The 26,806-nt window shown below is 41.1% G+C and overlaps 1 protein-coding gene across 2 annotated transcripts in view; it reads right to left on the reverse strand.

The window, feature by feature from the left end:
* Positions 1-26,806, reverse strand: part of tecpr1a (tectonin beta-propeller repeat containing 1a) — a 92,461-nt gene that overhangs the window by 40,427 nt on the left and 25,228 nt on the right. The window contains exons 5-14 of one of the 2 annotated variants that reach the window (XM_048551604.2): positions 25,848-25,970; positions 22,530-22,652; positions 21,630-21,804; positions 20,476-20,528; positions 15,523-15,624; positions 15,016-15,164; positions 7,544-8,094; positions 5,027-5,172; positions 4,094-4,249; positions 1,378-1,527 (exon numbers count right to left, since the gene is read on the reverse strand). In XM_048551604.2, coding sequence (XP_048407561.1) covers positions 1,378-1,527; positions 4,094-4,249; positions 5,027-5,172; positions 7,544-8,094; positions 15,016-15,164; positions 15,523-15,624; positions 20,476-20,528; positions 21,630-21,804; positions 22,530-22,652; positions 25,848-25,970 — 1,728 coding nt within the window. Of the gene's footprint in view, positions 1-1,377; positions 1,528-4,093; positions 4,250-5,026; positions 5,173-7,543; positions 8,095-15,015; positions 15,165-15,522; positions 15,625-20,427; positions 20,529-21,629; positions 21,805-22,529; positions 22,653-25,847; positions 25,971-26,806 lie in introns of both variants that reach the window. The other variant, XM_048551603.2, reaches the window with a different exon arrangement.

The following is a 26,806-nucleotide window of genomic DNA, read 5'->3' on the forward strand; positions in this document are numbered from 1 at the left end:
TTCCGCCATCTACAATCCGACCCCACCACCCAAGACATTTTTCCATCCCCACCCCTGTCTGCTTTCCGGAGAGACCACTCTCTCCGTGACTCCCTTGTTCGCTCCACACTGCCCTCCAACCCCACCACACCCGGCACCTTCCCCTGCAACCGCAGGAAATGCTACACTTGTCCCCACACCTCCCCCCCTCACCCCCATCCCAGGCCCCAAGATGACATTCCACATTAAGCAGAGGTTCACCTGCACATCTGTCAATGTGGTATACTGCATCCACTGTACCCGGTGCGGCTTCCTCTACATTGGGGAAACCAAGCGGAGGCTTGGAAACCGCTTTGCAGAACACCTCCGCTCAGTTCGCAACAAACTACTGCACCTCCCAGTCGCAAACCATTTCCACTCCCCCTCCCATTCTTTAGATGACATGTCCATCATGGGCCTCCTGCAGTGCCACAATGATGCCACCCGAAGGTTGCAGGAACAGCAACTCATATTCCGCCTGGGAACCCTGCAGCCTAATGGTATCAATGTGGACTTCACCAGTTTCAAAATCTCCCCTTCCCCAACTGCATCCCTAAACCAGCCCAGTTCGTCTCCTCCCACCACTGCACCACACAACCAGCCCAGCTCTTCCCCTCCACCCACTGCATCCCAAAACCAGTCCAACCTGTCTCTGCCTCCCTAACCTGTTCTTCCTCTCATCCATCCCTTCCTCCCACACCAAGCCGCACCCCCAGCTACCTACTAACCTCATCCCACCTCCTTGACCTGTCCGTCTTCCCTGGACTGACCTATCCCCTCCCTACCTCCCCACCTATACTCCCTCCACCTATCTTCTTTTCTCTCCATCTTTGGTTCGCCTCCCCCTCTCTCCCTATTTATTCCAGAACCCTCACCCCATCCCCCTCTCTGATGAAGGGTCTAGGCCCGAAATGTCAGCTTTTGTGCTCCTGAGATGCTGCTTGGCCTGCTGTGTTCATCCAGCCTCACATTTTGTTGTCTTGGATTCTCCAGCATCTGCAGTTCCCATTATCTCTCACTCTACTTCTTTCTACTTCATTTCTGGCTTTCCCTTAAATGTAGCTATGCTATTTTGCTTCAACTTCTCCTTGTGATAGTGAATTCTACAGTTTAACCACTTTTTGCGTAAAGAAATCTCACTTGAATCTAATGTACTTGTTCTCATATAAAATGTCTTTTATTTTCACAATTTAAGCAGAATCTATTTTCAACTGCTGGGTTCAGACAGCAGGAATCTATCAGCGTGGGATTTCACCGTCATGAAGACTATTTATATAAGTAGCAAATCCATGGCCAGAATACACACTGACCTCTGGGAAAAGGTTAAGATACTGAACCATCTCTCCATTGACTACTTACCCAGTCATACATTTCTTGCTCAGTAGTTGTTGCCAACCTGATTGGCCATCTCTGCTTTGTGCGGTCAGGAGTATAAATAGCAAATGAGTGTTTTGTTTCACTAGCCATCGGAACCAAAATTGTAATTTCATTTGAAAACACGTGAAGGTACTGTAATATTTTAAAGAAAAAATAAATCAGACAAGTGAAAGAGTATTAAAATGTTAGAAAATATATTTACAAAGAACACCCAAAGAAAGTGATTACTTGAGGAAAATCAGCACTGTTCATACAAAAGGCATATTTTATCTTTGTGCTTAATGTACTCTTATTCTCCATTAACATATGTTTGTTAAATAGCTTAGGCTAGGTGGAATCTCATCACTGTGAAATACGGCTAGGAGAACATAACTGTAGGCTGGTCACAGCCTTTCCACTCACAGGAGGAAATTTTTAAATTGGCTTTGTAACTTCTCTTTAGCATTAAGGCAAATTTTTCTTTACACACAAGTTGCCTAAGCCACCTGAGAACAAGCTCTCCAAGCTAGGATCTACTGAGCCAGGTGATGCAAGATTTGCTGATGTGATTTGGGGAAGCATGGTGGCTCAGTGGTTAGCACTGCTGCCTCACAGTTGCCCCGAACCCGGGTCCCTGGCACTGTCTGTGTGGAGTTTGCACATTCGCCCTGTGTCTGCATGGGTTTCCTCCGGGTGCTCCGGTTTCCTCCAAAGATGTGCAGGTTAGGTGGATTGGCCATGCTAAATTGCCCGTGGTGTCTGGGTATGAGTCTGGGTAGGACAGTCTGAGAGTTGGTGTGGACGTGTTGGGCCGAAGGGCCTGTTTCCATACTGAGGAGATTCTATGATTTGACCAAAAAATTGCCATGTGTTTCTAACAATGAAAATGAGCTATCTTCCACAAACAACAGTTCTTGCTAAATCAGCTTTTAATGTTAATTCTGAGATAGACACATTCTTGTTAAGCAGAAGTATTAAGGAATATAGACAGATCTGAGGAGTTAGGCCACAAATCAGCCATGATCTCATTGAATGCCAGAACAGGTCCAAAGGGCTGAATAGCCTGCTCCTGCTCCTATGTAATTGACAACCTTCAAATCTTGTGTGAAGTGGGAGGGGCAGGATGAACACCTATATTCCAGGCTCTCCTCCCATTATATACAGGTATAACACGGTGTGGAGCTGGAGGAACACAGCAGGCCAGGCAGCATCAGAGAAGCAGACAGTTAACATTTCAGGTTGGGACCCTTCTTCAGACCTGACCCAAAATGTCAATTTTCCTGCTGTTCTGATGCTGCCTGGCCTGTTGTGTTCCTCCAGCTCCACACCTTGTTATGTCTGACTTCAGCATCTGCAGTTCTTGCTATCTCTGAGTGAGCTATATCCTTCCATTATGTTCTTTCATTTGCTACTTTCTTGAAAACCAGTAAATAAAGAGGCAATTTAGCCCCTCTAGCTTGTTCTGCCATTCAATCAGATCATAATTGATTTGTATTCTAACTTTTTAGCATCTTGATTCCTGAACCCTTAAATGTTCTGTACTCAACATGAATCTATCAATTTTCATTTTAGACCTTTTAGTTGACCTGAATCCAACTGAGAGTTGCACATTTTATTAGATCAAAACCCATGGCTAAAGAAACAAAAGTTACAGCCTGCAGATATGAAAATACATGGTGTAGGAGGATTAACTCTCAATGCTGGAAGTATAATACAAGTAACACTTCAACATAACATATACCAGAAATCAAGAACATATATACAATCTGTTATCAGAAAATCTTATTCTCGACAAAGGGGTGTGTTTTGACTTTTATTTAATTCAGAAGTCCAAAGAACTTGAGAACAGCAGCAAAAGATCCATTGAAATGGAATTGCATAAATTGTTCATTGGAGTAGGCTAACTCACCTCCAGCTAAGTTTATGATATGCTTCATCAAGTTCTTTTGGGAAAGAAGCAAAGTGCAGTGAAGAAGCAAAGTGTTGGAAAGAATGTGAATCAGATGACAAACCTAGGTGCCATCCTAACACTTATTTCACATACAATAGATTCCTAACTACTTGGGTAGAAATTGTATCTCATTTGAACTAACCTGCTTTTTGTTTAATATGAAATAAATAAGACTGAGTGTCACCGGAATGTATGTGTTTGACCAAGCCAAACAAGGCACTTATTCTATAATAAAACAAGAACTATGGATGCTGGAGATTTGAAACAAAAGCAGAAATTGTTGGAAAAACTCAGCAGGAGTTTCTTTCTATCAGTTCTGATGAGGAGTTACCAGGCTCAAAACGTTAATTGTGCTTTCTTCTCACAGATGCTGCCAGGCCTGCTGAGTTTCGCCAACAATTTCTGTTTTCTTTTCAAGAGGTGGTGTGTGTACGAGAGGCAGTGATGGAGGCTAGTACAATTACAACATATAAAAGGTTAAGTTGTTACAAGGATAAACTCCATCTACAGCACAAATAATTCAATTCATGACTGTTATCCACTTTGCTGTATACATACATTCTAGCTTATTTAAATGCCACGATCAAAACTGCTCTCCAAATATCTCCAGCTCGACTCCACAGACTGAATTATGTAGTGGGTTACATGAATTCCCCTTGAAGCAGCCAAGTACATTTTACAAAGATCTAATTTACATATCCTGTAGCATTCAGTCCTGTTTCTGGCATAAAAGATAGAGGGACCACAGAATTAACAAACAGTACTCACCTTCTTCTCATCATTGAATGTGTAGTAAATGAAAAAGATGCCATCCCGTTTTCCATCATTCCCTGTAAACTGTTCCAGTGCTACCTTGACGTCTATCCATTTGTGGGGCTTTCCGTCTCTCCACCATTGCATTGCTCCCTTTTTTATCCACACAGACTAGGCATACAGAGTGGTATAACAGAGAAAAGAATAGTTATGAATCACTGGAAGCAGGTTTATCTATCTCTAAATAATAGGCAACATTCTCATCATCACAAGATTAAGAACCCTAGCTCACAAGGATGGAAAATCACTTGTTAAACAAACTGAAATATGCAGCAGCTCCTTAGGTGCTGGTTACTTCGACATTTTAAAACACGTGAAGAATGGCTCTGCATTACAAGAATGACCTGGCAAAACATCTTTTATAAATTAAGCAAAGATTGAAAACATAAACTGGGAGAAACATTATGATATAATAATCTAAGTATTCAATTTAACCTTTGGCAGCTGGTGATCTGTAGGTACAATAGTTGCCTCTGAACCAGAAGAATATGGTTTAGAAACGTAGAAAATAGAAGCAGGAGTAGGCTATTCAGTCCTTCAAGCCTGCTCTTCCATTCAATATGATCATGGCTAATCATGCAACTCATTTCCTTGTTTCCCCCATTTCCCCCAATATCTATTTCAAAGGCTTAAGCACCCATTTAGACTGGATGTACAGAAGAAACGTTACACAGTTTGAGGAGCAGCTTTTGAACCTAATACTAAACTAAGAGCCTGACAATATCACATTACTATTTGTGAGAGTACACTGTGTGCAAATTGGTGTAATATATCCTATCTTACAACAGTGACTGTATTTTAACAAATGCTTCATTGACTATAAAATGCTTGGAGTGTCCTGAAAGAGGAATATAAATACAAGTCTTTTACATGGTGGAATCACCTTACCTGTTCCACTGCTTGCTCATAATGTTTAAAATCCTGCAGCTCCCGTTTGGACCGTTCAGTTAACTGATGAACTATCTGTTTCCGCCAAACTGTTTGCTGGGTGCAGCTAACAGGCATTGAGAATGACTGCTGAGAAAATGGCTGTCCTGCAAAATCATGGAAAAAACATATGGTGGAACAAGTCTCTCTCTTTTTCAGTTCAGATTAAAAAAAAGGGCTATTCTGCCATTCTTGTGACCTAAACCCAATTGGAAACAATATAAGAAACCTGTTTGAAGATAGTGCTTTTGTGAAATGTAATACCAGAACAAAACTAAAAACTGTGATTTTTTTTGATGTTTTTAAATATTAGGAACGTAATCATAACAATGCTTTTGAATCTCAATGTTTTAATCTGAATGATATATCATTTTGCTCAGTATTTTGGATGAAAATGACTGCAGTGATTAGTCGTGCAATGAGAAGGCCTTTAAAAATCTGTTCCATTAATTTTAACTCATTCATTCAAAAAATACTGCAATCGCCAGCAAAGGAACACAGTGATAGTTATTGGCTACTTGGCCCCCTCAGATCTGTATCACTGTTCAAAGAAATCATGGTCAGGATTTTCTCTCCATTGCCTTAAACCCTGGCAGTAGCAGTTGGTGAGTGAAAAGGCCAATTTTTCAAAATGGAAAGTAAGAAGCCAGCAAACCGCTTAGTTGAGCCTATGTGTGCACTGGGGGCATTTTCCATTCCCCCACCACATCTTTCAAGCCACCTCGTTCCTTCCTGTCTAGCCTCCAAAAAGGATGCCTGACCTTTTCCCAACCTATGTCATCCACAATTTTTAACAGTCTGAGACGTACCCACTGCCTGTTCAGTGATTATAAGTAGAAGGTGGGACCTTTTTCAGTGGAACATAAGGAATTGAAAGGTAACCCTACAGAGGTTTATAAATCATGAGGGATGCAGAAAAGGTGAATAGTAAAGGTCTTTTCCCTAGGGTAGGGGAGTTCAAAACTAGGGGGCATTTAATTAATGTGAGAGGAGAAAGGTTCAAAAGGGATCTGAGGGGCAACTTTTTCACACAGAGGTGGGTCATATGTGGAGTGAATTGCCAGACAAAGTTATAGATGCAGGTACAGTTATAAATATTTTTAAAAATTGTACAGGTACATGTATATGAAAGGTTAATATGGATATGAGTCAAATGTAGGCAAGTGGGACTAGTTTAGTTTGGGAAGCTTAATCGGCATGAATGAATCATTGGAGGGTTTGTTTCCATGTTGTATGATTCTATAACAATGAATATGCTGGGACTGCTGGGTCAATCACATCGGCTGGCAGCTCTCAAGGGCAGGACATACACCAACCATCAGCTTTTTAAAAGTCATCCTGATGTGTTACCTCTGTGTGGGCAGGACTTTTAGAGGTTTATCATTTTGGAAAAGATATTTCTTCACAGCAGCATCACTCCTGTTAAATTCAGCCTCATGTCTGCCTCGTGACCTAACTTGATATTTTGCATTTGCCCCATATCCTGTAATATCCTCAGTTAAATGAGACTTAACATTCTCAGATTTAAAACTACTGGTTCAGCCAGCATCAATGCTATTTTTGGAACAGATTTCCAAATTTCAATCACTCTTTTGATTCTTAACTTCATTACTGAATTGCCTGGCCCTAGATTTTAGGCTTTGTCTGTTTAGTCCAATAACATGTTTAATTGTTAATTAAATGATTTCAGAGATTTTACTTCTATTGCAAGACATGATTTTGCCTTGCACTGTTTCAATCAGTATTTCTTTTTGTTCTATTCACACCTTAGTTTCAAACTATTTTTCACAATATTATCAGACCAAGAGCACAGAGTATAGGAGGCTGATGAGTAAACTGGATCTGGTGTGGGTTAGAATGGAGGTTAGCAGAAAAATATTTTATAGAATCCCTATATTGAAGATTGAGGCCATTTGGCCATCAAGTCCGCACCGACTTTCCGAGGAGCATTCCACCCAGGCCTACCTGTCACCCCATCCCCATAACACCACATTTACCATAGCTATTCCATCTATCCTGTACATCCTGGACATTATGGGGCAAATTTAGCATGTCCAAACCACCTCATCTGCATATCTTTGGACTGTGAACACCAGGCAGAAACCTGTGCAGACACAGGGAGGATGTGCAAACTTCACACAGACTGTCACCCAAGACTGGAATTGAAACCCTGTCACTGGCACCGTGAAGCAGCAGTGCTGACCACTGAGCCACCATGGGTGTGTTCAAACTTAAGGAGGTTGTAAGGTGGGAGGCTGAAAACCCAACTTTTGAGGCAACAATTAGCCAGGATGGAAGGATGGAAAGCCAGTTGAGACTCGCATTCAATGAATAAAACATGTTAAGGATATACTGTGACACCAGGGACAGATGTAACTTCCATTGGTGCATTATAGCTGCAAGAGTATTAACATTATTATTACCAGCTGTATTTATTCAGGAATAGTATAAACAATAAGAATGTAAGAGACTGTCTACCTGACTGGGGAGTGAACCAGTTCAGTTGGGCGTGAGCTTCCACTTCACAACCTCCTCCACTGACCCAGGCCCAGAGTGGGCGCTCATCAGACACACAGTGTTCTTCGATTCCAAAAGGATAGGTGCCTACAGAAGAAACACTGGATGTTTCAGCCAGGTCTGAGCTCATTGTGTTTGTGTTTGAGTCTGAGTGAGTAATAATCAATTCAGCACCATGCTGCAAAGGTCCCCCTTGGTCCATCAAATATGGAGCTTGGGAAACAGATCGTTCAGCAACAGGTTGTGTCCATTTCTCTGAAGATACTTCCATTAAAGGGATGGTCTCAAATACATTTGCAACATCAGCATATTTTTTCTCAATCTCAGGCCTGGAAGCAACATCTCCATCTCCGTCTCCACTGGCATGTAGACAACCTGCACGGTCACCAATTGTTTCAAGAACATTTTCGGTTTTCTTTGCCAGTTTGTCCATTTCTAAGGAGAAATCAACTTCGCTGCTAATAGACACTTGTGATGGCAACCTAACTTCATCACCAAAGAAACAGCCAGCACTAAAATGAAGAGCAAAACAAAGTTATAAGCATTTGAGGATAACTGGCAAAAGAACCAGCGGCAAAATGAGGAGAAACCAGTTCATACAATGAGTTATCAGATCTGGAATATAGTACCTGAAAGGTTATGGAAAGAGATTCAACAAATTTCTAAAGGGTATTGGATAAATGCTTCAAAAATTGCAAGGCTCTGGAGAAAGAACAGGGGAGTGAGTCTAATTAGTTAGCTCTTTCAAAACATCAACACAGGCACAATGGGCTAAATGACCCATTCTGTCCTGAATGCAGGGAGGCATTGGTATTGTGCAATTATTGCTGATCTACTAATCCAGAGTCCCAAGCTATGCTCTGGAGACCTGGGTTTGAATTCCACCATGGCAAATGGTCCTAGACTACAACACCACCATGCCTGGGTATGCCCTGTTCATATGTCAGGATCTCCTGCGGATTACCATGTAGCAGCAGACAAAGACACTCTCTCCCACAACTTGCAACTCTTCAGATATCTGCAAATCATATCTAAATGCTGCAAGGCCTGGACAATATCCAGTTTTGGGCTGACACAAGGCTGATCGTAAAACACCAAACTATACTAAACCCATTTATCCACCACTGGTCCATAGCTTACTGTGCCCTTCAAGTACTCACCTCCACCTCCCTCTAGGCAGCATATTTCATAGGTTTACAGTCCTCTGAGTGAAAAAAATATTTCTTGGATCTCCTCTATACCACCTTAAATGTATGTCCGTTGTCATGGACACATCTGCTATGGGATTGTCACGATCTACACTGTCCATGCCTCTCATAATTTTGTATACCTCAATCAGATCACCCCTCAGCCTCCTCTGCTCATCAACATAGAGTCCCTACAGTGTGGAAACAGGCTATTCGGCCCAGTAAGTTCACACTGATTCTGAAAATCATCCCATCTAGACTCACCGCCTACGCTGTCCCTGCATTTCCTATGGCTAATCCATCTAATTTACACATCCCTGGACACTATGGGCAATTTAGCATGGCTAATCCACCTAATCTGCACATCTTTGGACTGTAGGAGGAAGCCAGAGCACACGGCGGAAATCCATGCAAATGCGGGGTGAACATGCAAACTCCACACAGACAGTTGCCTGAGGCTGAAATTGAACCCAGATCCCTGGTACTGTGAGGCAGCGGTGCTAACCACAGCGCCACCATGCTCCAAGAAAAACAAACCCAGCCTAGCCAGTCTTTCCTTACAACCAGTACTTTTCATCCCAGGCAACATCTTGGTGAATTTCCTCTGCATCCTCTCCAGTTCAATCCTGTCCTTCCAATACTGTGACAACTAGACGGCACACAGTAATCCATCTGTGGCCTAACCAATGTTTTATGGAGTTGTACCAAGACTTCCATGCTCCAATATTCTAGGCCCGGCTAATGAAGGCAAACATTCTATATGACCTCTTCGCCACCCTCCCTATCTATGCTGACGCCTTCAGGGATCTATGGAGGTGTACACCAAGGTCCCTTTGTTCCTCAATACTTCCTCAGGATCTACCATTCATTGTAGAAATCGTTCCTTTATAAGACCTACAAAATGCATTACCTCACACTTATCGGCATTAGATTCCACCTGCCAGTGCTCTGCCCAATTTACTATCTTATCATTATCAGACGGTAGCCTGAGACCATCCTGGTCACTATCAACAACCACTAATTTTCAAGTCATCTGCAAACTTATTAAAGATACCTCCTACATCCACATCCAAGTCATCAATGTAGATAACAAACAGCAAGGGCCTATCCCTGCGTCATACCACGGATCACAGGCTTACAATTACAAAAATAACCCTCCATCATCAACCTTTGCCTCCTAATTATGAGCTTATTTTGGATTTAGTTTGCCATATTGCCTTGGATCCCACGGGCTCTTACTTTTTGGATCAACCTTTCAAATGGGTCCTTGTCAAAGGCCTTACTGAAGTCCAGGAAAACCACATCAACTGCATTACTCTCACCTAAATATTCAGACACCTTTTCAAAAAACTCAACTAAATTAGCCAGACTCTAACAAATTCATTCTATCCCAGGTCAATCTTTGCATTTCCAAGTACTGATTAATTCAGTCCTTCAGAGGTTTTTTCCAATAATTTCCCTACAACTGATGTCATACTACTTGGTCTGTAATTGCTGCCCTTCTTGAACAAAGAAACCAAATTAACTATCCTCTGGTCATCTGTCACCACCTGAGATGCTGCTGGGCCTGCTGTGTTCATCCAGCCTCACATTTTATTATCAAGAATTAAGTATATCTGCTGGGCCCCAGCAATCTCCTCTCTTGCCTCCCATAGCAGCCTGGAGTATATCTCAGCAGGCCCTGGGGGTGTGTGCACCTGTATGTCCACTAAAACATCTAATACCTACCAGGATGTTCCAGGTATGGAAGGTTTGTGTTATAAAGCAAGATTGGAAAGGTTGGGACTTTTTTCACTGGAGTGCAGAATTTTGAGAGGCAACCTTATAGAAGTTTTAAAATCATGAGGGGTACAGATAGAAATAATGGTAGTTGTCTTTTCCCTGGGATGGGGGATTTCAAGGCTGGGGGCACATTTTTAAGATGAGAGGGGAGATATTTAAAAAAAACACAAGGGACAAATTTTTTACACAGAGGGTGGTTTGTGTATGGAATGAACTTCCCAAGGAAGTGGTGGATGTGGGTACAATTACAATTTTAAAAGACATTTGGAAAGTACATGAGTAAGAAAAGTTTGGAGGGATAGGGAGCAGGAGCAGGCAGGTGGGACTAGCTTAATTTGGAATTACATCCAGCATGTACTGTTTGGACTGAAGGGTCTGTTTCTGTGCTGTATGACCCTATGATCTACTCCTTTATTAATCTTAACATGTTCTAGAATCTCGCCATCCTAAATGAAATCCCTGGCTACAATGTCTTTCTTATACAGATGAGAAGTGTTAGAACATAGAACATAGAACATAACAGCACAGTACAGGCCCTTCGGCCCTCAATGTTGTGCCGACCTGTCATACCGATCTCAAGCCCATCTAACCTACACTATTCCATGTACGTCCATATGCTTATCCAATGACGACTTAAATGTACCTAAAGTTGGCAAATCTACTACCGTTGCAGGCAAAGCGTTCCATTCCCTTACTACTCTGAGTAAAGAAACTACCTCTGACATCTGTCCTATATCGCTCACCCCTACCGTTGCAGGCAAAGCGTTCCATTCCCTTACTACTCTGAGTAAAGAAACTACCTCTGACATCTGTCCTATATCTCTCACCCCTCAATTTAAAGCTATGCCCCCTGGTGCTCACCGTCACCATCCTAGGCAAAAGGGTCTCCCTATCCACCCTATCTAACCCTCTGATTATTTTATATGTTTCAATTAAGTCACCTCTCAACCTTCTTCTCTCTAATGAAAACAGCCTCAAGTCCCTCAGCCTTTCCTCGTAAGACCTTCCCTCCATACCAGGCAACATCCTAGTAAACCTCCTCTGCACCCATTCCAAAGCTTCCACATCCTTCTTATTATACGGTGACCAGAACTGTACACAATACTCCAAGTGCGGCCGCACCAGAGTTTTGTACAGCTTCACCATAACCTCTTGGTTCCGGAACTCGATCCCTCTATTAATAAAAACTAAAACACTGTATGCCTTCTTAACAGCCCTGTCAACTTGGGTGGCAACTTTCAAGGATCTGTTCATTTAAGATTTCACCCATATCCACTGGCTTCATGCACAGGCTGGAAAGACGGTACAGTGGTCTTTGTCCACAAATTCTATTGAGTTAGTTTTTGTGGATACAGAAGTTCCTTTTTGGCTTCCATAAGAACATAAGACATAGGAGTGGAAGTAAGGCCATTCGGCCCATCAAGTCCACTCCGCCATTTAAATCATGGCTGATGGGCATTTCAACACCACTTCCCTGCACTCTCCCCGTAGCCCTTGATTCCTTTTGAGATCAAGAATTTGTCGATCTCTGCCTTGAAGGCATCCAACGTCCTGTCTTCCACTGCACTCTGCGGCAATGAATTCCACAAGCGCACCACTCTCTGGCTGAAGAAATGTCATCTCATTTCAGTTTTAAATTTACCTCCTCTAATTTTAAGGCTGTGTCCACGGGTCCTAGTCTCCCCGCCTAACGGAAACAACTTCCTAGCTTCCACCCCTTCTAAGACATACATTATCTTGTAAGTTTCTATTAGATCTCCCCTCAACCTTCTAAAGTCTAATGAGTACAATCCCAGGATCCTTAGCCGTTCATCATACGTTAAACCTACCATTCCAGGGATCATCCGTGTGAATCTCCGCTGGACATGCTCCAGGGCTAGTATGTCCTTCCCGAGGTGTGGGGCCCAAAAATTGGACACAGTATTCTAAATGGGGCCTAACTAGAGCCTTATAAAGCCTCAGAAGCACATCGCTGCTTTTATATTTCCAACCCTCTTGAGATAAACGACAACATTACATTCGCTTTCTTAATTACGGACTCTACCTGCAAGTTAACCTTTAAAGAATCCTGGACCAATACTCCCAGATCCCTTTGCACTTCTGATTTGCAAATTTTCTCACCGTTTAGAAAATAGTCCATGCCTGTATTCTTTTTTTCCAAAGTGCAAAACCTCAAATTTACACACATTGAATTTCATCAGCCATTTCCTGGACCACTCTCTTAAACTGTCTAAATCTTTCTGCAGCTTCCCCACCTCCTCAGTACTACCTGCCTGTCCACCTATCTTCGTACCATCGGCAAACTTCGCCAGAATGCCCCCAGTCCCTTCATCCAGACCATTAATATATAAGGTGAACAGCTGTGGCCCCAACACTGAACCCTGCGGGACACCGCTCGTCACCGGTTGCCATTCCAAAAAAGAGGCTTTTCTGAATGTTTCCATTATTTGCAAAAAGCACAGGTAAAATGTCTTTGATTTATCAATTAAAAGTCACAGCTTACAGCAAGTGCTGGGGAAAGATTAACTGGTTTTCTTCAAGTTTAAAGTAAGTTTGACTGCAGAAAACCAAGAGTTAGCCCTTGAGCTGATGCAGAACAAAATCCTTCTCCCTATCTTGTTTCAAGCGGTTCAGTTAGCTGAGAACCAATTATAGGAGTGTTGGCAAACAAAAGGCCCTTGACATTGATAAGTGAGCAGTACTCAATAGACCAATCAACATCAGTTGCCACCCAGCTGCATCTGTATACAAGTTCTCAGCTCTTCCTCATCTGCAACCACTTCAATTATTGCTTATTCAAGCAACTATTTTACGATATCTGATGTGAATCAGGTTTCTTGCTTTTCAAAACATGCTGCCATTGTTTCAGAAAAAATTAAAACAGTTCCTTCTCATTTCAGTCCACAATTGTTTATAATCCTACTTGGAAATATAGCACTGTTGCTTCACTGTCCCTGGATCCAAATGCTTCACTGCAGCTCTTTGCTAAACAGTACTGAGTTTACCTTGACCAAACAGATTGCAGAAGTTCAAGATGGTAGCTCACCATCACCCTCTCAAGCACAACTATGGATGGAAATTAATTGCTGTTCCAGCTAGGAAAGCACAAATCCAAAGAATGAATAAAATACAAGATTCTGTTATACATTACATTGTATTAGAGAATATTCAATGGACATGGAAAGAAATTTTCAGTACAGGCATTTGCTGACCCAAGTTAAACCTCACTGTGAGAAGCAGGGATTCTTTTTACATTTCATTAAACTGACTGGGTTTAAAATAGACACTTATCATTCAGAAAATGGCAGACTTTCAGTAGACTGACCCAGCTGATAGGACTCCAACTTTGACCACACATATGAGCAGTCAAAAGTCTAAGGAAACCTACCACATGACTATTATAGTTACGAAGGAAGGCTTTCAGTTTCTCAGAGAGAATGAGATTATTTCAGTAGACAGGGGTTTCTTGAATGTACTGCAAATATAGTGTCTTTTGCACTTTTTCTCCAGAGAAATGGTTGAATTCTGTGGACGATTTGGAAGATGTATAATGTAGAACTTTCCAGAAATAGTTAAAATACCCATTATTAACCAACTTTTCACAAAAATCAAAATAAACACAGTTGGCCCTGTGCATGCAAACTTTGGTGGACAGTGGGTCTAATAACAACTAGTTCACGTGTCAATGGCTAACATGCCACTACTGATGGGGAGTTACAAATACTTAACTGAGTTGGTTGATCAGAATTATAAGCTGCTGTTTAAAGGTAATTAAAGCATTCATTAAGGTAGATATGGACAAAGTTATTTCCAGAACAATGTGGGTATTAATTTCAAAATATGAGCCACATCATTCAGTGGTGATGGCAGGATGCAGTTCTTCTTATATAGATTACTGGAAATTTGGAATTCTGCCCCCAAATTACACTGAAATTGGAAGTCAATTGAAATTTTCAAAAATGGAGATGAATAGGTTTTTGTTAGATATCAATATTAGGAGTTATGGAACAAAGGCAGGTGAATGGAGCTATGATACAGATCACTGCTATTTTAACTGAATGGTGGAACATGTTTTGAGGAGCTGACCAGCCTCCTTCTATTCTATAGAACATAGAACAGTGCAGCACAGTACAGGCCCTTTGGCCCATGATGTTGAGCCGACCTATTATCCTACTAAGATCAATCTCCCCTGCATATCCTACATTTTACTATCCTCCATGTGCCTATCCAAGAATTGCTTAAATTTCTCGAATGTGTCTGACTCCACTATTACTGCCAGCTGCGCATTCCACACGCCGATCACTGTCTGTGTAAAGAACCTCTGACATCTCCCCTATACTTTCCTCCAATCACCTTAAAATTATGCCCTCTTGTAATTCTCCTTCCTACAAATGATTACCATTTATCTTGCAACATTTGTACATGTATGTTGCAAATCCTTGTGTATTTGATGGGTTACTGTACCTTGCAAGACTGGTAGCACTGCCTGTACGAGAGGCTTGGTCATGTTCTCTGCTCGCTACTATTACTTTCCAAGCTTTTCCACTGTATTCAGTAGGTGTCACTCCATGACGGAAATAAATATTACGGTCTTCATAACCGATTCCCCAAACCTTGGTTTAGAACAAAAAAACACTGTATGTAAGACATAGTGCAGCTCACTGTTCAATTTGATTTAAGCAAGTTGGCAAAACAAAATGTTTAGGTGCAGTAACATAATGACAAAAGAATTTCAAAAGCTAAATTTAGTTAATATAATTACAGCATCGAGCATCACCCACAACAACCCATTGAAAGGAAGTATTCAAAATTGTTTTGAAGATAATTTTGAAAGGATTTAGGAACAAAGTAGAATAATTAAATTCTAGTCTAAATAAAACTGGGAAGATTGAAACATGAAAACAAATTGTATTATTTAAACACATTTGATTCTGAAATAATGGACAAAAAAGGAAATAAAAATATTCATACCTGATCATTTAATCCCACATTCACCATCACCATCTCTATATTCATACAAATCCAACCTGTTCCCACAGGGTTCTCAGAGCAGACACCTCTTCGAAACCAAACCTAGTGACAGAGATACACAGCTTGTAAAATGAGACATACAGTTTGAAAGTGTTCAATGCTTTTTGACTGAGGACACAGAGAGAAACGGTTTCATCTGGCAAGAGAAGCCATAACCAGATTTAAAGTAACTTGCAAAAGAATCAGAGATAAAGAGGATTTTTTTTAAAAAACACCTAGTGAACTGGAAAGTATTGTCTGCAAAGGAGGTACGAGCAGATTCAATATTAACTTTCAAAAGGGAATTAGATATATAGTTGAGAAGTAAAAAATGCAGATGAAAGGACACGGGGTAGAACAAGAGATCTCTTTCAGCGGGATGACAGGTTGACTGGACAAAACAAAAAATAATGCTGTGCATACTCAGCAGGGCCAGAATTATATGTAGAGAGAAACCAATTCACAATTAATACTCCCTTCATCAGAACTGGAAGTTAGAAATTTAATAGGTTTTTGCAAGCAATGGGTAGGGGATTGGGTGGGGGAGCAGGAAGGTAAAGGGAAAGTCCATAATATGGTGGTGAGATTAATTGGTAAAAGGTTTCAAATTACAAAAGCTAAAGCAAAAAGTACTGGACAGTTAAAAGAAACAGAACGAACTGTGTGAATGGTTGACTAGCATCTGTCCGAATGCAAAGTGAATGAGTAAAGAAAGAACCAAGAAGGGACACAAACTACCAAAAAATAAGCATGAAAACAAAACAGAGGCTAAGGTAGTGATTTAAAATTATTGCACTCTATGTTGAGCCCACATGGCTATAGACTACTGAGTCACGAGGACTCAAATCTGAATACGAAACAAAATTTGAGACTGAGCCGCATAAGGAGATATCTTGGCAGGCGAACAACAGCTTGATTAAACAGGCAGGTTTTAATAAGCTTCTTAAAAGAGAATAGAGAAGCATGGAGATTTAAGGATTCAAAACTTCAAGACCTAAGCAGCTGAAGACATGGCTTCCATTGTTAGGGCAATAAAAGTCAAGGATTCACAAGAAGCCAGGACTGGAGGAGTACAGATATCTTGTGGAGTTGTAGAGCTGGAAGAGATAACAGAGATGAGTGAATGTCAAGGCCATGGAAGGATTTTAAAACAAGGACAAAAATTTTTAAATTACGGCGTCACAGGATGGGGCATCAATTTACAATTACAATGGGGATGGGTGAGCAGGATGTGTGCGATTTAGAATGCAGGCTGCTACTATCATTGAATAAAATACTGTGCACTTAGAGATAAATAGAAATTTGCACTGCCCAAGAGCAGGGCTGAAATTCCATAATAGTAGGATCACCCTCGGAGCAGTAAACCAGATACATTGTTATCTGACAATATTAAAAGTATCCCAGGTTCTTTCTTATGCTGTTCAATATAAAGGCTGTGCTATAGTTCTACTTTGAGGCCTATCATTTTAGTAATCTTCTAATACTTTATTGAAAACATTTTCTTCAACATTGGTTTATCATGACATATAAGCTTCATTCTAGAACAATGGGAAATTGACAAAGCACCCAAGAGTACAGCACAGAAGACAGAGACTCCGAAAGTTACTTGGGAGGTGATCAGACAAGTTTTGAATAAAGATTGAAAACTGAGTTAATGAGATACAAAATGAGCTCAAACAAAAATGATTTTAGAAGAGAGGACAAAATGGAATTAGAACAAATAGGTAAATTATTTGCTTGGAATGCATCTGATGAACAAAACAAAAAATAAATTTAGCAAAGAATAGAAATTTCAAAAGTGATATTTGACCATATATATTCGAAGAGGGTCCTTAACACAATGACAAGGAGTTTCTACAAGCATGTTATCAAGCAAAATTTGAGGCTTAAGGAGATATTCAAGCAGATATCAGAAAACTTGGTCAAAGGGTTGGTTTTAATGTGGCATCTTAAAAGTAAAGAAGAGGGGTATGAGGAGGGTATTTAGAGCTTCAAGTCTAGGCAGTTGAAGGTACAGCCACCAACGGTAGAGAGATTAAACTTGAGAAATGCACAGAGATCTTAATTTAAAGAACACAGATAAGTCAGAGGCTTAAAGGGCTGGTCCTTAACAGAGATAGGGAAGATAAAGCCATGGAAGGATTTGAAAAACAAGATGCAAATTTTCAAATTAACATCTGTGGATATAGTGCCAATCAAGCAGGCTGCTTTGTCAAGCTTTGAGTGTTGTTGGAGCTGCACACATCCAGGCAAGAGGGGGTATTCCATTACACTCCTGACTTGGGCCCTGTAGATGGTAGACTGGCTTTTGGGAGTCAGGAGGGGAGTTACTCACCTCAGTATTCCTAGCATCTGACCTGCTCTTGTAGCCACTGCGTTCATGTGGTGAATCTCATTGAGTTTCTCATGGTCAATGATAATTTCCAGGATGTTGACAGTGGGCGATTCAGTGATGATGACACCATTGTAAGTCAAGGGGTGTCTGTTAGATTGTCTCTTATTGGAAATGATCATTGCCTGGCATTTGTGTGGTGTAAGTGTTACTCAGCTCCTTAAAATTTGCTTGCTTTTGTGGATGTATACAGACTCAAACATGTTGAAGATCAAAGCAATTGCTTTTAGTGCATGCTACAAGCTCTGTTCCATCGCAATTGTCCCCTTCAGCTGTCAAAATATGAAATCAGAATGTTTGCAACCTGAGAGCTACATTTATGCCCAACATGATATTTGGCCTTGTATCAATGCCATTATGAAGAATACTTATTTCCACCTCTATAACATTAGTCAACTATGCTTCTGCCATAGCTCATCTACTGAAACCCCAATCCATGAATTTACTTTCAGTAGGCTTTAGTATTCAATTGTACTCCTAGCCCTCTACCCACATTTCCCATAATCTTGAGATTTTAAATTTTGAAATCAAAGTGTTACTCAAATGAGTTCTGATCTAAGTCAGCAAGCACAGCGATGAAGGGTGAGGGGGGCCTTGTGAAAGTTAAGACACGTGGTGCAGCAGAATTTTGGATAATTTCAAGCTTATGGAAAATAGAACGTGAGCTTAAGAAGCATATAGAGACAGATCAACTATACCCCAAATCCTGGTCACCAGGAAAGGGGTTGGAGATTGGGGCTAAGCTAAGGCGTTGATTTAACCTTATGTTTACCTCTGGCAGTGTATCCTCAATGCTCGCTAGGGAAAAATTCGCGCAGAATGGAGGACAGAAAGGGTTGCCATTCAGCCTGGGGCTTCTTCGTCTCTGAGCCTGGTGTGTGGACAGGCATTTGTGGAAGAGCAGGAAAGGGTGAGCGACTGGGAGCATGTGTACAATTCATTCCACTCTCACACTTAAAAACAGTCTCTCTTTCTCATAGGCATTCTCTTTCGCTTTCACTCACGTCTGTCTGTCTGTCTCTCTTATTCACACACGGTGCCATTCTCTCACATAAGCATGCACTGTGTCACTCTCACACACACCTATGCACACACAGACAGACACACACATTCGCACAGTGCCTCTCATGCAAGGCACTCACACTTTCCTCTTGCTCAAACATACTGTCACTTACACATGCACACACATACTATTGCTCATTCGCTCTCTCTCTCTCTCTCACTCACACAAATACACACTCTCTTGCATTCTCCCCCAACACATACACACACACACACACTCGCCCTCTCTCATACACGCACTCTTGCACTCTCTCATGCACATGCACTCTTTCGCGCTCTCTATCACACATACACCGACTCTTGCACTCTCTCTCACACACATACACTCTTGCGCGCTCTTTCTCTCTCTCACACACACAAATACACACACACTCTTGCTCGCTCTCCTCTCTCTCAAACACTGTTTCCCTCTTTTTCTCCCTTTGACATATGCCCCTCAGCCCTTGTGTGCCACTCCTCTATCTTAATTGTTGCCTATTGCAGGTAGTGTCTGCATCGGAAGCAAGATTCTCCCTGGCAACTGATGATTCTTCATCTCCACCCATCTGGTAACAGGCAATCTCTTGGCTGAAGACCCTCCATTGACTGCTCAACAGTCTCACTGCCAGCATTGGGGTTCAGGTCTCAGGTCTGAATGAAGCCACAGTGCTCATTATTTCTCCAATCACAGAACATTCCTCTTGGCATTTGCTGCAGATGGGCTCCAGCAGCTGAAAATACAGGAATGATGCAGTCTTTGATTGGAGGAACAGGATCTTTCATTTCCACTTAACTGTATTTTGTACACCAGATCTACAGGTCAAAGAAAAATACATGGCAGATTGGATTCTGGCAATCCAGGTATAGAAGTTTCCACTGCAACAGTTCGAAGAAAAGCAGAGGAGTTCTCCCTCATGTTGTAACCAATAGGTATCCCTACACAGATGATCTGATTATTATTTCAATGCTCTTTCTGGGTATTCGTCCTGCACAAACTGCCTGTCACAATTCTTACATCACATTGGCTGTGCATTTGAGAAGCACTCTAAAGTCATGACAGGTGCTATATAAATTCAAATCTATTTTATTTGTCTTGTTTGCATGCCTACAACTCTTGTCATAATAAGGAATGGCTAAAAGAAGACAAGTTTTTGCACTATTTAAAAACATTGTTTGGTTTTAGAAAGAAGATACAAGTTGAGAAAGCCTACAGCTAGTTCCCATTGCCACCCACCACCAGTCAGCCTCTCCAACTAAGAGTTCACTGTATTAATGCATTACGTAGAACAGCAGTGACTGTGCACAAAACAAAGGTTCTGAGTTCAAAATTGTGGTTTACGATTTGTTTCCTAATCTCAGCTAAGGAGCTCCAAGCTAATGTATATATTATTTACTACAATTTTGCATGGAATACCTACAGTGTGTGTACTTACTTTTCTGTCCCGTGTAATAGCCCACAGTACATTAATGCCCACTGATACCTGAACAAGACCATTTTCAGAGTTTGGTGGTTCAACAATCTTCCAAGAACTCCCTATGGATCAAATGACAGAGAACACACTTATAGCATTTGTAACATGACCTCCAGAGCTGAACTGCAGAGTCTTGGTCTGTTATTTAACCAAGATGCAGCATTTTAATTTATGAATAAAAAAATGCGAAGACAAGACTTTGCATCCATTCAGAAATACTGTGCGAAAATTAATTGTGAAGTAATATAATCTTATTAGCTATGCCTTAATATACCACACTAAACAGAGAAGCTCTGGTCAGTTTGTGAGCTAGAGTTGTCCAGATTTTTTCATGATTGTAATTACTTGATCTGGCTGTTGCGAAATACGACTAACAGTTGAACTCCAGGCCTAAGGTTTAAATCCATCCTCCTGGATGCTGCAGTATTCACATACTACGGCAGCCAAAACATGATTTCCTCAGTTATCATCAGATATGAGGTCATTGCCTGACTGCATTGATTAATTTTGAGACCATCTCTCATACTTCTTTTACTGGCTTATAGCTTTCAACCACACTGATAGGATCATATTACTACCTTTGAGTCAAAGAGGTTTCCATTACCGGGTGGAATCTTTTTTTGCTTCAACAAGTTGGAGGCATGGCAGCTGTCCCTCAATTTGAGGGTGATGTCAATTAAGGGTTATGAATTTCTGTTCTGGGTCTTTATGGAACTGAACAGGCTGATTTATTTTGACCCACCGATCTTTGGGTGCATGGGGTAGAATGTCTCATGGGGTAATGGGATCTAGTGTGAGGGATTTGCTTCATTTTCACTCCTTCGCTGCTCCAGCTCTGCCTCATCAGGATGGCATTTGGAAGCAGGATGCTGCTTGATGGAGCAATACAGAAATCAACAATGTCATGTGGGTAATATCTAGATAGAGTGGACGCCTTATTGTTCCTTATTCACAACATTGAAATTTAAATTGTTTGTATTCTCAATGCACAAACGACCATTGGGCTGAGTGGGCTGTTTCTACACTTTATACTTATTGAAATTTTAGGTAGAGACTTAAATGCCTGTGCATTTATTGAGGATCTTAACCTTGATGTTCTATATCAACATATTAACAATAACTATGAGAACGCATTCATGTTGAATTATAATTAAAATACGTACCTTTAGGATTCTCTCTGTTTACACCTTCCCTCACCATCAGCTGACCTTCCCACAATACAGCACACAGAAGGTCCCCTGGTCCACAAGTTATCTGAACTACTTCCCCAGGAGTCTGGATTTCAGTCCACATTGAACCTTCAGGATTCTGGTCATTTATATTTTCTCTATAAAACACCTGAAAGAAACCAAATGCTAAATTATACACCACACTGGTTCAGATTAAGAGCATTTTTTGAGAAAATATTTGTCCTTTCAAAAGGTCTATATGTCTTAAACAATCTGAAAGTATTCTTCTGGTTTCAATGTTTAACTGTAGCACTTTGCACAAAATTTGTACAGCAACACTAATACATATTGATACTATGGGCAAAATGTTTTGCTCTCTCAGCCAGCAAGCTTGGAGGCAGGAAGAGCATTTAATCACTGCCATCACAGTCCTCCACAATCCTGAAACTCTGGCAGATGTCAGGATGCTGCTGAGTGCATGAGCTGCTGTTCTCTGACTGGCCAGCAGCTGTAACCAAGAAAAGACAGCAACTGTCTCTCATCAGCAGACAAGATTTCCTACACCACAAGGTTCAGCACGGTGTCACTTCTGATGTCCATTTATTGATAAATTACAAAGACAGGCAACTATACATATCTTGCTTTAAAAAAAAGTGATACAAAAGGGGTCCATGGTTTCAACACCAGGGTAGGAACACTGCCTTCAATGTAACCTGTGGACAGTATTGCTGAAGAAAGAGAAGGGATTCACTTTCTTGACTGCTAACCAGTCACTCCAAGTGGAAGTGAAGCTACAGAGATAAGATCTAGTTTTGGTCATGATGCTTCTGCAGATATTTTCAGGCTTAAACATTTACATGACAATACCTCTTTCCATCTTTGAGTTTACTGTACCTTTCCTTGTACTGTTACTGCCCAGACTGAAAGGTGTCCTAAAGGTTCATCAGTGATTTCCCAACCTCCTACTGCAATATCATTAAAGGGATCCGGCAATGGTCCTGCCTCTTGTAACGGAATCTGATTTTTAAAAAAAGCTGACTTAAAAACAGAATGTAGTGAACTTCAACTTTGCTGTTTTATTCTAAGTCAATTAATTTAAAAGGACATAAATTTAAAACAAAACTCTTCACATTCACTAAGAGACAGTAAGAACTGCTGATGTTGGAGTCGGAGATAAAACAGTGTGGAGCTGGAGGAACACAGCAGCCAGGAAGCATCAGAGGACCAGGAAAATTGGCATTTCCAGTCTTCTGAAGAAGGGTCCTGGCCCAAAACATCAATTTTCCTGCTCCTGCTGCCTGGCCTGCTGTGTTCCTCCAGTTCCACACTGTTTCATCTCTTCACATTCACTATATTAATTACAAGTCATACGGGCATTGGCATTACTGTAAAAATATATCTTCTTTCACACCATTAACAACAACGGTCTTTCCAGTTTAATGTTAATGAACTCTCAGGTTCCAAGTCAGATTGTGTTTCTATAATATCAGGAATTTCGTCACAACAAGAAGTAGTGTTAGCTAAAAGGAAACCCAATGTGCAGGATGTGTCACCAATGGAGTACCCTGGGGTCAGTACTGGGGCTTTTGTTTTTCCTGATTTATAACAACAATCTAGATCTTGGAAAAGAGGAACGATTTCAAAAGATTGCAGACAATACAAAATTTGAAAGGATGCTATGAGAAGGATTGGAGAACTTCAAAACAGCTTCAACGAGATAGTGAAGTGGATGGACAGGTGACAGATGAAATTAAATTCGAAGAAGTGCAAGGTGATACATTTTGTTAAAAAATGCTGAGGAGACAGTAAAGAAGATACTGCTTTAAATGCTGTGTAGAAGTAGAGACCTGAGTGTGTATGTGCATAAATAATTGAAGGAAGATCAGATGGAGACAGCACTTAATAAAGTATACAGTATCCTAGGGTTTATTAATGAGGACATAGAGAATATGAGTAGGGACGTTATGCTTAACCTGTATAAGATACTAGACCTCAGCTGGAATATTGTGTACAGTTCTAGGCATCACACTTTAGTACTGAACAGATTGGAGATTAGGTTTACGAGAATGGTTCCAGGAATGCGAAACTACTGTTAAGAGGACAGTTTGGAGAAGTCGGGATTGTTTCCTTGGAGATGAGAAAGCTAAGAGTAGACTTTGTTAACATTTTCAAATTCAGGAGAAGTCTGGACAAAGTAGACAGGGAGAAACTGATCCTGTGAAAAAGCATCAAGAATGAGAGGGCACCAATTTGAAGAGATTCACAAAAAAGGAAAATGATATGGAAAAACAACTCCTCCACGCAGGTCTGGATTGCACAGCATGGAAGTGTGATGGAGGCATTTTCAATTAAGGCATTCCAGAGGGCACAAGATGATTTTCCGAATAGAAACAATGTGCAAGGGCAAGGGGAAAAGGCAGGAGAATGGCATGAAATCATAATGCTTGCTGGAGAGCCAGTACAGACACAACGGGCCAAATAGCCTTCTTCTGCACTGTCACAATTATGAAATTCTACCACCACCAGCTGGTTACCAACTCTGGACAAGTTATATACCGAAGATTTTATCACATGCTCACTTGCCTCCAGTTTCATATGTCTACAATTGGCTGCCCAGAATGCCATCTTTGTGGTCACCATTCCCTGTACTCTTGCAATTGATCACCTAATATGTCCATTTTCATAATGTCCCTCCTAAGGCACTTCAGAGGGTGATGGTCAAAGAAAGTTTGATGTTAAGCCATAACAGACAATATACTAATTATAGTATGTCATAGTGTAATTCTGCAATATAATGTGAAAGGAAGGTGTAAGTGGTTTTGCTCATAAACAACTTAGATTATATGGAAATGCCTGCAATTTGTAACACTTTTTTTGCTGAATCAACCACATGAGATATCTCAGAGATCAAGTAATATGTTTTAAAATTTGCGCTTACTATGCTTCTTTGCAGAACAAAGTTCATATAAAATTAGATTCATCCTTTTCTACATTACGTATTGATTTTTCTGTTTTAACCACCTTGAAGAAAGGCTGATAATTTAGATTTTCCAAAACATATTAACATTGCTGAATTAACAAAGAAATCAGCACACATTATCCACTAGATACACCTACTGTAACTCTTGCAATACTATCTGTATAGTATTTTCTAACTATGTTGTAGGTTTATAATCGTATGAAAAGCAGCAAGAATGGGCATTCAGACACATGTTCCCCTCCCCTCCTTTGTCCGCCCTCAGCAGGGACCGTTCCCTATGGGACACCCTGGTCCACACTTCTTTCACCCCCAACACTTGCCACAGCCTGATGGCACCTTCCTCTGTAACACCTGCTCATTTACCTCCTCCCTCCCCACTATCTACTGCATTCACTGCTCACAATGTGGACTCGTCCACATTGGGGAAATGAAACGCAGACTTGGCGACCACTTCGCAGAACGTCTGCTTGCAAAAAAGACCCTGAACTACCCGTTGCCTGCCACTTCAACACATCACCCTGACCCCTGGCCAACATCTCTGTCTCTGGCTTGCTACAATGTTCCAACGAAGCCCAACGCAAGCTGGAGGAACAAGATCTCATTTTTCGCTTTGGGGCCCTACAGCCCTCTGGATGCAATATTGAGTCCAATAATTTTAGGGCCTAAACTCTCGCATGTCCCAGCCCCCTACTCCGCACACCAGACCTTGTCACCACATAGCCTTCCGTTACACACCCCCTGTTGTTAGTCACTAACAGTCCCCATTAACAACTATTCACCCTCCCAGCCTGATTGTTAGCAACTCTGTTGTTTGTCCAACTGTCTTTCTCTCTCTTTGGGCTCTATCCTATCATTTACTCCCAACCCCACCCATGTCCTTATTTTCTGCATATAAACGGGAGTTTTCCCAGCCGCCATCAGTTCTGAGGAAGGGTCCTGAAATGTTAACTCTATTTTTCCTTTCACAGATGCTGCCAGACCTGCTGAGCTTCTCCAGCAACTTTGTTTTTGTTCCTGCTTTACAGCATCCGCAGTTCTTTCGGTTTTTATTAAGAATGGGCATTTACAGGATATTGAACTGAGCAAATTCATTCAATACATAACAGAGTAACTCATTCACACAACAGTCCAATTCACCTCCTGAATACACATATTCCTGTCATGTGACTTTCATTTAAAAGGCTAACTCTGAAAATTCAAAAATCTATTTGAGGACGGACTAGTCTACAAACCTTTGCCCACATGTCACACGCGTTGTATCTTCTGTATCGGATCCATCGCCGTCTGCGCACGCAAGAATTCCACCGCCTGTCTTTTGTGTAAGTGGCAGGAAAATCAATGGCATATGTCCAACCCTAAAATAAGAAACACAAACAGCTTTGGGTAATGCAAAGGCAATGTCTAAATGGCCTCTTTCTTTGCTCTACACCCCATGGAATCTTTAAACAATGCCAGTATGGATAAACCTGTGAGAAAATTAAAAGTGCTATCAATTGGAAGCAAAAGTGATAAAACAAGTAGAAAACTGGTATAAAGCAAAAAGTGGATATCATTAATGAGTGGGATTTTCCATCATCAAGATTCTGTAAATCATTCTGAAGCACAAGACGAAAGTCAGTTTGAACAAGCAAGGTAAAGAATGAGAATCGCTGCTTTTCCTGATGCTGAAGATGCTATTCTAACGTGGTTCAAAATGGCTTGAGAACAGAACATTCCCATCTCTGGTCCAATTCTGCAGGAAAGGAGGGTCACTGGCAAAGAGACTGGGCCACAAAGAGGTCATTTGCAGCAATTGACGGCTGGACTAAATCAAAATGATGCACGACCTAGTCTTCTGCAGTGGTGGCGATATCAAGATAAGTCACTGTCATGGTCTGCATTAACATAGATGGCACTGAAAAGTTGCTACTGCTTATGATAGGAAAGTCAAGGAAGCCACATTACTTTGCGGCACAAGTTAACAAAACTGCCTAGTTGACTTCCAGCATTTTTGAGACTTGGATCAAGAAACTGGTCAAAATGTATCAATGGAAGCAAAGGAAAATTATCGTGTTAGACAAGTGCTCTGCACACCCAGACATCTCTGGCCTCAATAGCATCAAGCCAATATTCTTGCCTCATAAAACAGTGACCAAACTTGAGCCATTGAATCAGGGCTGATTAGGAACCTAAAAACTAATTACCAAAAGTA

The sequence above is a fragment of the Stegostoma tigrinum genome, chromosome 23, assembly GCF_030684315.1.
Source record: "Stegostoma tigrinum isolate sSteTig4 chromosome 23, sSteTig4.hap1, whole genome shotgun sequence".
In the NCBI taxonomy this organism is placed as follows: Eukaryota; Metazoa; Chordata; class Chondrichthyes; order Orectolobiformes; family Stegostomatidae; genus Stegostoma; species Stegostoma tigrinum.